This window comes from Elephantulus edwardii, unplaced genomic scaffold (assembly GCF_000299155.1).
Source record: "Elephantulus edwardii isolate Elephantulus edwardi_28Jun2011 unplaced genomic scaffold, EleEdw1.0 scaffold00245, whole genome shotgun sequence".
Lineage (NCBI taxonomy): Eukaryota > Metazoa > Chordata > Mammalia > Macroscelidea > Macroscelididae > Elephantulus > Elephantulus edwardii.
In genome coordinates this window covers 1,172,910-1,185,499 of record NW_006399995.1, presented here as the reverse complement: position 1 = coordinate 1,185,499, position 12,590 = coordinate 1,172,910, and the positions used below count along the sequence as shown (strand labels likewise).

The 12,590-nt window shown below is 41.7% G+C and overlaps 1 protein-coding gene across 1 annotated transcript in view; it reads left to right on the top strand.

Annotated features, from left to right (window-relative positions):
• The window catches only part of EXPH5 (exophilin 5), a 91,084-nt gene that overhangs the window by 47,177 nt on the left and 31,317 nt on the right, over positions 1–12,590 (top strand). Inside the window, exon 2 of the mRNA XM_006899048.1 lies at positions 11,374–11,534. Within this exon, the coding sequence (XP_006899110.1) occupies positions 11,374–11,534 (161 nt within the window). The remainder of the gene's footprint in view (positions 1–11,373; positions 11,535–12,590) is intronic.

The window sequence follows — 12,590 nt, the reverse complement described above, 5'->3', positions numbered from 1 at the left end:
GAAAGAACTGTCTAAAAGAAATATATAATTAGGTATTACTTGCAATGACAACAGTCCAGAACAAGAGGTGTATAGCAAAGTGGACTGGGGGCAGGGGAAAGACAAAATTGTTCAACAGTGAAAGAATCTTTTTAAAGAGAAAAGCTAATGAGGCGGGGGCTAGGGAAGAAAATGTGCAACAATCAAGGAATGGAAATCAAAGTTTTCTGTAGACATTTATTAAAATATATATTTTTTAAAAAAAACTCAGCACACTTTATTGAATTCTGTTATAAATGTGATTAAATTCCACTTCCAAACAAATGTTTTATCTATCAAATAGAGGTCAGTTGAAATACAATACCATCCTTTTACATTTCATTGCTAAATGTACCCTTATTATATGTCCATAATTTTTCCTTACTGCTTACGATTAAAATTTTATTGATATTTCTTAGAGAGATGAATTCTTCTTAGCCACTGGTTTTATCATTGTTGTGTTTTTAGTAAAAGAATCTGAGAGAGTTCCTATAAATATATAGACCTTTTATTTTATAGTACACAGGCCTCTTACAAGGAACTCTAGTGTCATAGTGTATTTTGTGTTGTGCTGTTAATGAAAGCAGTTTAATTTACTATCTTCTCCTAAGGAGAAAACTGGACAATCCTCCCCTATAAAGATTCACAGCCTTGGAAAGGAGATGGAGGGTCGCTATGAGTCAGAATCAACTCAGCAGCAGTGAGGTTTTTTGTTTGGACCTCTTGGGAGCAGTAAAGTTAATGAGTCGAGTTAAAGATGCCAACAAGATTTACACTTTTATGCCAATCATGATTTTGTTTACATATTCACCCTTATTTTGAAAGCAAAACATTTCAGTTCATTTTGGTGGTGAGAAATATATTTTAAAACTTGTTATGCAGTCCATTCAAACTCCAGGAGACCCCTAGTGTATCAAAGGAGAGCTGTGCTCCATACATTTTCAGTAGCTGATTTAGGAGAAAAGTAGATACATCATCAGATATCTCAGAGGACTCAAAGCACTAACCTTTTGGTTAGCAATCACGCATGTGAACTATTTGTCCTTCACAGAGAGTGCTTGTTGAGTGTTAAACAGTACCATTTTCACTCACTTTCCTAACAACCATACCCTAGATCATTTTTTTTAAATAACTTTTTTATTTTATACTTGTTTACTTAAAAAGTTTACACACATTGTTTTTCATACCAAATCTTTCCCATTTCCTTCACACACACCCTCCACCCATCAAAGTGTGAGACCCTATGATTAATTACCCCACGTCTAACCCACCCCCACCCATCCTCACCCCTCTGCTCTAACCCTCCTCCTCCCCAGGATCCTCATACATGTTCAACAATAATGGTCTTATACAGTATTTGTCCTTATGGGACTGAGATATTTCACTTAGCATAATGCTCTCCAGTCCCTCCCAAGTTAAGTAGTAATTTACAAAATCATTGTCCTGCTATGCTATGTAGTATTCCATCATGTGAATGTACAATAATTTCTCAATCTGTTCAACTGTGGTTAGACATCTGGGCTGTTTCCATATTCTTGTGATGATAAATAATGATGCTGTGAACACTGGTGTACAAGTCTCCATTTGTGCCTCATTTCTCATTTTCTCAGGGTATATTCCAAGCAGTGGAATAGCTGGGTCATATGGAATTTCTATGTTCAACTCCTAGATCATTTTTAAAAATAGTTCCTCATTAAAAGCTTCTTATCTTCTTCAGAATATGCTCCCTTCATGTATCCTCTTGGCATGTAACTACTGCTTACATTACCTTTCCCATTGTCTTCAGGGAACAAATATTAGCTTAAGCATATTTACAGGTTATGTTTTTACCTACTTAGTTCTAGCCAGAGTGAGGTTTCTGTGCTCCAACATTCAAACTTTACTCAGAAGACAAGTCAAATGCCTGTGGGTAATATTTAGCACAAATTAGAAAAATAATGAGCTAATATTTTTGTTAAACTTGACTCTTTGAAGTGGAGAACTCTGAGGCACTGATTCATACACTGACAAAACATACAGTTGTCAAAATAGAAAATATAATTAGTAAAATAGACATATGGGAAAAGTTTCATACTTCACTTCTTATCCAAGAGATGTAGCATATTTTATTAAATAAAAGTTATTGAAAAGAAAAATGTTATTAGTTGTTAGGCATTATTAGTTGAATTAGTTCCAACTCATTACATTCCTATGAACAACAGGACACAGTATGAAACAGTGCTGCATCCTGGGCTGTACCCAGAATCTCGGCTGCATTTAAGCTAATTGCTGAAGTCACTGTGTCATCCCATCACACTGAGAGTCTTCCTCTCCTTTGATGACCTTCTACTTTTCCAGACAAGATGTCTTTCTTCAGAGACTGGCCCCTGTTGATAACATGGCCAAAGTATGTGAGAGACAAAGTCATACCATCCTTGCCTCTAAGGAGCGCGCTGTCTGTACTTCTTTAAAGACAATTTTGTATGTTCTTTCATCAGTTACTAATATAGCCAATAGGGAGCTCTGGTGGTGTAGCGGCAAGAAGCTGTACTGCAATCCCAAAAGCACATGGTTCAAGGCCACCAGCTGCTCCGCGGGAGAAGGATAGTCAGTCTCCTCTTGTGCAATTAACTGCCTCTGAAAACCCACTGGAGGGTCAGCTATGGGTCAATTCTGGCTCTATGGTACCGAAAAACAATATAATCAATGTTCTTCTCTAAGACCATAATCCAAAGGCATCAACACTTTTTTAGTCTTTTTTATTCATTGTCCAGTTTTCACATGCATATGAAGCAATTGAAAATTCCATTACTTGCGTGTCTTCTATGCATTTATGTATGTGAAAAATTTAAGGGTCTTTCTTGATGTGTTTTTGTCCCTAATCCTCCAAAGTCGTTTCATCACTAAAGGACCATTGGGAAGCAGGACCCATTTACCCAGTAAACGGCATACATATGAGTCCAGGTGTACCTTCCACCAACAGTGGAATGATTTCAGGTAGAGACCCCCAACAAGCTCAAGGATGTGGTGAAACCCATGTGGAATTGGTCGCTACAGAGAAAAGAAACACAATTAAGGTTGTGCATGTCTTGCTCAATACACGCCAGTGCATACCATGCTTGGTGGCTCATCTGTGCCTAGTTAGAGGCCAGCTTTACCTCCCCTACCTTTCTCCACTACCATCTGGCCCAAACATACATTTCTCTCTCCTTTACCACACTGAGATCTACTGTCTACCTGAAGCTTCAATGCACATCCAATATATTATGCTCCTACTGAGGCATCAACGGGGTGCTCTGGTGTCGTAGGACACAGGTGAGTTGTGCTGTTTAAAGGCTTTGTGCCTTTGCTATCAGCAACTCAGAAGGAGAAAGATGGCCAATCTACTACTGTTGCATTTTGTATCCCTGAATACCTGTTGCAGGTACACTATAAGTCAGAACCAACTTTATGGCAGTGAGAGTGAGGATTATGTTACCACGTCTTGCTCATTTTTCCAAGACTAAGGACCCAAAAGATGTAAGGAGTACACAGAGTCACTGTACCACAAGGAATTGGCTGACACAGAAGAATTTCATGAAACAATGTATAACCAAGAGACTGTGGTGATGAAGGTAGAAGTTCAAGCTGCTCTGAAAAAAATGGCAAAAATAAGGCCCCAGGAATTGACGGCATACCAATTGACATATTTCAACAAATAGATGCTGCCCTGAATGCCGTCACTAAGTTGTGCCAAGAAATCTGGAGGACAGCCACCTGTCCAGCTGACTGGAAGAGATCTATATTTGTTCCCATTCCAAAGAAAGGTGATCCGACAGTGTGTGGGAATTATTGAACAATATCATTGATATCACATGCAAGCAAGATTCTGCTGAAAATTATAAAAATACCACTGTACCAGCACGTCAGCAGAGAACTGCCAGATGTGCAGGCTGGGTTTAGAAGGGGCCATGGTACTAGGGATATTATAGCTAATGTTAGATGGATCTTGGCTGAACGCAGAGAGTACTAGAGGAATGTCTATCTGAGTTTCATTGACTATGCAAAAGTATTTAACTGTGTGGATCACAACAAACTGTGGCTGACTCTGAGAAGAATGGGAATCCCAGAACATTTGATTGTGCTTATGCAAAAACCTATACTTAGTTGTCAGAACAGAGCAAGGAGACACTGCATGGTTCAAAATCAGGAAGGGTGTACACCAGGGATGTGTCCTCTCTCCCTACCTTTTCAATCTGTATGCGGAACAGATAATCTGGCAGTCTGAGCTGTATGAGGAAGAAAGTGGCATCAGGACTGGAGGAAGATTCCTGCATTAATAAACCTGCTTGCTGAAACTGAGGAGGACCTGAAGTGTTTGCTACAGAAGATCAAAGACTGCAGCCTTCAATATGGATTGAAGCTCCATATCAAGAAAGCAAAAATTCTAACCACTGGGCCAATTGGAAGCATCATTATGGATGGTGAAGAGATTGAGATTGTTAACAGTTTTCGTTTGCTTGGCTCCACAGTCAACACTCTTGGTACCAGCAGCCAGGAAATCAAGAGACGCATTGCATTGGGAAAGTCAGCTGTCAGGGACCTCTCCAGAGTACTAAAGAGCAAAGTCATCCATCTGGAGACTAAAGTGCGCCTGATCCAGGCCATTGTCTTCAAAATTGCTTGCTATGCGTCAGAGAGCTGGACGATGTTTGAGGATGATAGAAAAAGAACTGATGCCTCTGAGCTGTGGTGCTGGAGAAGAGTGTTGAGTATACCATGGACTGTTAGGATAACAAACAGGCTCATCCTGGAGAAGGTGAAACCAGGCTGCTCCTTGGGGCAAGGATTCTGAAACTTCCTCTGACTTGTAACATACTTTGGGCGTGTTACAAGGAGAGACCAGTCCTTGGAGAAGGAGGACATCATGCTTGGGAGGGTGGAGGGACAGTGCAGGAGAGGAAGACTCTTGATGAGATGAATTGATTCAGTCACTGGGCCAATGGGGATAGGTGTGTCAGAGACAATAAGGTTGGCACAGGATAGAGCAGAGTTTGGGGCTCTTGTAGGGTCTCTATAAGTCGCAAGCAACTTGACAGCACATAACAACTACAGAGACCCAAGTCCTGCATAATAACCTGGCAGCTGCCTCTTTCTTTTCCCCTCAGTGTTAGTCTTCTCCATCTTCATGCTAGCAGCCTAACCACAGGGGCCTCATTTCTGTTCCCTTGCTTCTTCCCTTGGGATGAAGCTCAATGATAGCTATTTCATGCCTAGAAAGCCCTCTATAAGACCTGCCCACTGCCTTGCTCTTTCCTTCATCCCTCAGCTTATTTATCAGGAAAATCACTGTTGTTCCCAGACCCCTTGTTATATCTTAGTAGTGGTGGTGTTCTGAAGTGCTGTTGAACTGATTACTACTCATAGCTACCCTATGAATAACATATCTCTACGTTGGCGTTTACTGAACTATGCTCATAATCTCTGTCATGATCAAGCCCATTGCGGAAGTTACTGTGTCAGTCCATCTCATTGAAGGTCTTTTTCTCTTTTGCTGACATGTCCCAGCATGATGTGTTTTCCCAGGACTGGCCCCTCCTGACAGCATGCCCAGAGTATGTGAGACCAAGTCTCACCATCCTTCACCCTGGCCAAACTTCTTCCAAGACAGATATGTTAATAGTCTGTGCTGTTGTTGTGTGCTGTCGAGTCAGAACCAACCCAAAGTTGACCGTCCAGCGGGTTTTCAGAGTCAGTAAATCACCCAAAGTTTAGGAGGAGGTTGCCTATCCTTCTGAGGATCTGCTGGATTTGAACTGAGTGCCTTTGGGATTGCAGAGCCACTTCTTGCCATTAGACCACCAGAAAGCACAGTCAGTACTCTTTGGCAACATCACAATTCAAAGTATAGATTTTTTTTTGTGTGTCCCTTATTCACTGTCCAACTTTCACATGCTTAGGAAGCAATTGAAAATACCAGGGCTTGGATCAAATACACCTTAGTCTTTAGCATTCTAAAGTGGTCCTTGACAGTAGGTATTTTTCCCATTGGAGCACATTTTTTTATTTCTTGACTGCTGCTACCATAGATGTTGATTGTGGATCCCAGTTATTGAAATCATTGACAACTTCAGTCTTTTCTCCATTTATCATGATGTTCCTGCCTATTGGTCCCCTGGTGAGGATTTTTGTTTTGATGTTGAGATGAAATCCATACTGAAAGCATAGTGAATACAGATTACATTCTCATAGTGCTTTATACTTTTTGACAGGCTGCCCCACTCCAGGTGAAAGTAAATTTAATGAGGGCACGGATTTGCTGTGTTCATAGCTGTATGCCCAGGGTTCAAGCCTGTGGTTAATGATTATATTATACTTATCATTCCTTTGTATTGTTATTGAATTCATGCTTATCTTTCCCATGAAACTGTAAGACCCTTTAAAGCAGGAACTGTATCTCTTCTGCTCACCACTGTATTTCAAGTTTTGACACAATTTTTGTTGATAAAATCTTACTATAACCATGTAAGACATGGAAAAAGCATACCAAAAGGGGGGGGGGAAAGTTTGTGCAGGGGATATGAAAAAGAAAAATATTCTCTTCTATCTCAAAACAATTGGAAAATGATGATATAAGTGAAAATTCACAATTAAACAAAAGAAAAAGAACTGTACTTAGTTGAATAAATATAAAAAATGAAAACCATAATTATTCTGCTCTCAAAGGTCAAATGTTTTCCTTCCCCTCCCTCTGGAGTTTCCAAAAGCTTCCTCATTTTTTCTATACCTATAGTGAATATAGATTGAGGCTCAATGTCAAGAAGACAAAGATTCTCACCACTGGACCAATTGGCAGCATCAGGATTGATGGTGAAGAGACTGAGATTGTTCACAGCTTTAGTTTGCTTGGCTCCACAGTCAACACTCTTGGCACCAGTAGCCAGGAAATTAAAAGACATGTTGCCATGGGAAAGTCTGCTGTTAGGGACCTCTCCAAAGTACTGAAGAGCAATGGTGTCACTCTGAAGACTAAGGTGCATCTATTACAGGCCATGGTCTTTGCTATCACTTGTTATGCATCAGGGAGTTGGACAATGACTAGGGAGGATAGAAGGAGAATTGATGTCTTCGAGCTGTGTTGCTGGAGAAGAGTATTGAGAGTACCATGGACTGCTAGGAAAACAAACAGATTCATCCTGGAGAGGGTTCAACTGGGTGGCTCCTTGGAGGCAAGGATTCTGAGGTTCCGTCTAATATACTTTGGACATGTTGTAAGGAGAGACCAGTCCTTGGAGAAGGATATCATGCTTGGGAGGGTGGAGGGACAGTGTAGGAGGGGAAGATCCTCTATGAGGTGGATTGATTCAATGACTGGGGTAATCAGGATGGGAGTGTCAGAGACAGTGCGATTGGCACAGGACAGAGCAGAGTTTAGGGCTGTTGTACATAGGGTCGCTATGAGTCGCAAGCGACTCAACAGCACATAACAACAACAACAACATAATCATAGAGAGAGCTCAATTGTCCTAGTGGATAAAAAGTGACGCTACCAAGCCAAAGATGGGTGTTTTTAATCTGTGGCCCTCGGGACTGGTTAAAATTGTTTTTGGTCAAACATTCTTCTAAGTGGTATAGCACTGGTGTGTCCACTTGCTGTACACTGTGACACTGATGTATCAAATTCAATAATGGTTACCCATAGTGGACAGTGTTTGGTGGAGCTCCCTGATTAAAACAAGCTTAGAAGCAGGAGTGGCATCCACTTTTGAAACACCTTGCCTCTAGAAACTCCATAAACGTGAAGAAACAATGAAAGTTATACAAGTGTTCAGGTCTTTTGTTCATAGGGTCCTCATGAGTTGTCTACAACTCGACGGTGCTGAACAACAACAACATAATCATAGCTAAAAACAAACTCACTGCCATCCAGTTGCTCCTGACTCATAGTAACCCTCTGTTGCATTTCCAAGGCTGCAAAGTTTTGAAGGAAGAGCAACTTTGGGCTTGTTTCTAGGTGGAGTCGGTCCCTGGAGAAAGACATTGTTTTTGGTAGAGGGCCAGCATGGAGGAGAAAAAAAAAGGACCTTCCAGTAAGATGGACTGACGCAGTACTGCAACAATGGGCTAAGTGAAGCAGAGTGGTGAGGAGGGGACAGCATTTCATTCTGTTGGTACCAAGGAGTATTATAAGCCAGATCTGGCTCCACAGCGCCAAACCACCAACACGTCATCATAGATAAATTGCAGCATTTCACTTTTCCTGCTTTGTGTTTGACATTCACATTTCCCTCAGTGTTCTACATTGCCTCAAATTATTTTCAGCAACTGCACAATATTCAGTTAATCAGTATATTTGGGGTAAAGATTATTTTTTTTAAATAGATAACACTGTGACACGGATGTACCAAATGTGATAATGGTTACCCATGGTGGACAGTGTTTGCTGGAGCTTCCTGATTAAAACAAGCCTGGAAGCAGGTGTGGCATCCACTTCCGAAATGGCTCGCCTACAAAAACTCTATGAATAGTGCTCAGGCCTTTCATTCATAGGGTCACTATGAGTCATCTACTTCTCGATGGCACTGAACGACAATAACGGCGACGACATAGAGAGAGCTACGTTGGCCTAGTGGACAAAAAATTATGCTACCAGCCTGAAGGTGGGTGATTTTAATCTGCGGCCCTCAGGCCAGGTTCATATTGTTTTTCTGTCAAACATTCTTCTAGGTGATATAGCACTGGTCTGTGCATTGCTGTACAAAGGTAACTCGTGGTTGCTGTGATGCTAAACACTGTGACACTGATGTGCCAAACATGGTAATGGTTACCTATGGTGGCCAGTGTTGGCTGGAGCTTCCCAACTAAAACAAACCTGGAAGCAGGAGTGGCATCCACTTCCGAAATGGCTTGCCTCTGGAAACTCTATGAACTCTAACAACAAACAACACCAACATATAGCAATACATATCTTTAAATATATTTTCTTAAAATAGAGAATTCAAAGACTGTGAGGGTTCATGGGAAATGCAGATTTCTGACTATCCTGGCCAGAAATTGAAAAAAGAAATAGACAGTGATGGATATGTGTGCAAGAGTGGAAGGGTGCTTGAGGTGGGCTTAAGAAAACTGTGCATTTCAAGGCTGAGTCAGTCTTACATTGAGCATCAAGCCAAACTCATTGCCAATGAGCTGCTTCTGACTCCTGGTGACCCTACAGGACAGAGTAGAACTGCCCTGAAGGGTTTCAAAGGCTGTGATCGTTACACAAGTAGAATGCCTCTTCTTTCTCCGGTGGAGTGACTGGTGTGTTCAAACTCTTGACCTTTTGGTTAGTAATTGAGAGCACTGCTGGTGGTGTTGTGGTGAAAGTACTTGGACACTACCCAAAAGGTTAGTGGTTCAAACCCCCCAAACGCTCCACAAGAGAAGTATGTGGCAGATTGCATCCATAAAGTTGTGCAGCCAATGGAGGCAGTACAGATCTGTCCTGTAAGGCCACGAGGTATCAGAACCTACTCCGTGAGGTTGGTTTTCAGTTGGATACAATTTCTTTTCATGGATTACAATGATTGCTGCCTAATGTGTGTCAAAATGCAAGTCTGGGCAGGATGGCCTCTGCCTTCCTTCTCGATTATTTTATGAAATGGAAGTATCATAGCCCCAAGCAGGACCTGTGTTGCATCCATCTCCATTCATTACCTTTAACCCCAGATTTGCCACTTTGCAGAATCCCTGTTGACGTTCTTAGTAGACAAAGTCCCTAACACTTGTCCTTCTCAGCAGACCCTGAATAAAGGGCAGCAGCTGCTGAGTCACTGGAAGTACTTCCCCAAACAGCAGAATTTCCCCATCCTGGGATCCACCAACAAGCCTAACTTTTCCAGTGTTAATGCAGCAACGGCTGATGTGGAACCCTGTCAGGATGTGGAGTGTGGTCATCCTGTTTATTAAATTCCCCTATCTGATCCTTTACCCTGGGCCTGAGGAGGTTGCTCTCTGCATTGATCCCTGGTGGCCTAGTGGTTAAGAAGCTGTGCAGCAATCCCAATGGCACAAGGTTCGAATCTACTAGGAGAAGGATGCTCAATCTCCTCCTGTGTGATTTCCTGTCTCTAGAAAGCCATTGGAGTGTCAGCTATGGGTCTGACTCACTGGCTAACAGCAACATTTCCAAACAGTTCCAGGGTCCTCCTCAAAGACAGCAAAGGGATCTTGTAAGGTTCAAACTCACTACAGAGTTCAGAAGCGGCACTAGCGGAGAGCACAGTGAACAGGCTTTTCTTTAATATTCACCTAAGTGAAAGCGGGCTGAAGCTCTCAAGGCAGCATCAGCCCCAAGCAGTGGGGATGGTTGGATATTTGTTCTCATGGCCTTGGATTGTTGAGATATTTTGAGGATGGCTGTATTCTGGTTCAGCAGTTTCATCTTGGAACTTTTCGCTCTGAGACATTATGCACCTCCAGGTGTCCTGTTAGCTTTTCTGAGCTTCTTTCCGTCTTGGTCTGTATGCCTGCCTGTGTTGGCGGGAGGAGAGCATCTGACAGCCTTGCTTGTCTCAGAGGGAGGGAGTGAGAGGTCAAATTCCAGTAAAATCAAGTTGATCCTGATTAGCCTAATGGGGGTGTGTGTGTGTGTGTGTGTGTGTGTGTGTGTGTGTGTGTTGTTATTTCAACTCACAACAGAGCATTTAAAGGTTCAGAAGCTGCAGTCAGAAGACATGGAACAAGCACATTTGTCTGTTAGTTGGTCTCTGGGATCCAGATCAAACCACACTGTCACTTTCTACCTGAGCGTTGGCCTGATGCTTGTCCAGGATCTTTTGTTTTCAGCACAAAGTCCATTATCACAGACCGTTATGCTCCACAGTTTTCTGCATGCTAACTTTGATTGCTGGCCAGTTCCCGGATAGTAAGGACCCTATCTATCTGTCAGATTAACTGATGTGACTCCAGTGCCTGCCCAGGCCTTGCTCAAGCAACATGTACTTGATTAATGAATGAATGACTCACCAGAGCTAGACTATTCCGGTTTCTACATGTCATTAAAGCATCTGTCGTTCAGCTGCACTATCAGGTCAGGTTTGAGCTTGTTGCACCGCCTTGCGCGTCCTCACTGACTTGATGATTTTTACTCCTGGTAAAAACGTTTTTGTTGTTTTGAATACAGCAAAAATTTCTACACAGTGGTGAAAGGAAATGTTCACAAGAGCTAATGAATTTTTTCCATTTTTTAAAAAAATTGTCATTGGAGTGAAAGTTTGCAATAGATCCACTTACTTTATTTCTGGATGTAAAACTTGTTCCACCATCAGGTAAGATTTATCATGTAAGTTACACTAGATGCAATAAAAATGCCAAGACTTTAAAGGATGAATTGATATTTTTATTTTATTTCAGCAAACTTCAGAAGACAAAGAGAGATATCAGATGGCTTCAAGGAGTGACTGGCGAATGGTTTGAAGAAATTCAAAGGAAAAAGTTTTGCAATGAAACAGATGTCAGCCAAATGTTAAAACCACCACTGACTTACAGACTCCAGAGGGGGATGGCAAAAAATGGTGAGGAAATATTATATTTTACTGTAGCAAACAGAGTGTGTTTTTTTCTAAACAGGCACTATGGTGCAGTAGTTAGGAACCTAGACATTCATGTTTAAAAAGGCCCTAGCCCTCATCCCCACCCAATGATTTTCTCTATTCATACGGTTTACAAAAATGCTCCATTTTCTCATCTTTAAATGAGGAAGATAATGTCCACCTCATATTTTGTGAAAATTACTTAAAACTGTGTATATATAAAATCCTAAGCTGTTTTTGTTGTTGTTGTTGTTAAGTGCCGTCGAGTCGTAGGTGACTCTTAGCAACCCTATAAACAACACACAAAAAAATAGAACTCATTGCCACCCCACCGAAACTCCTCGTTGACCATCCACTGGGTTCCTAAGGCTGTAAATCACACAGGAGAAGACTGTCCATCCTTCTCCCTGGGAGCTGCTGGTGGCTATGAGCCACCAGAGAGATGTGCCCCTTTGGTTAGCAACACACTGCCTGTGGACTAAGCCACTATGGGATGATGATGAAGGAATCAGAGGGGAGGAAGAGGATGTAGAAGAAGAGGAAGTGGAGGAGGAAGGCTGGGAGGGTCAGAGGAGGATCCTCTGCCTTTCTGGTCCTTCGGTAACTAAGTACCACCTGAGTTCTATTCAGGACCTTTTCTGGATTTCCTGTGTGGCTCTCAGCATGCCAGTTACCTTCATCAAGCATTTCTTTTATCCATCTCAAAATTAAGATACTAAAACTTGCTCTCACAGAATTATTGTAAGATTAAAGTGAGTGCATCAGAAATTATAAAATGCCACTGTTACTTGATGCTATGTGTTGTGGAGTGAGAACTGACTCATACCTGACCCTTCAGCAGGTTATCAGAGACTGTAAATTGTCCTGCAGAGAAGCTGGTCGATTCAAACCACATGTGTTTGGGTTATAAGTGTCCATTTACTGATACTTTGACTGATTTTGTTTCTATTACTAGCATAAGTAACAATATAATACTAGCATCAGTAACATTATAAATGGGCAATATTGTGTAACTCGCAACATAAACATGCTTTTGGT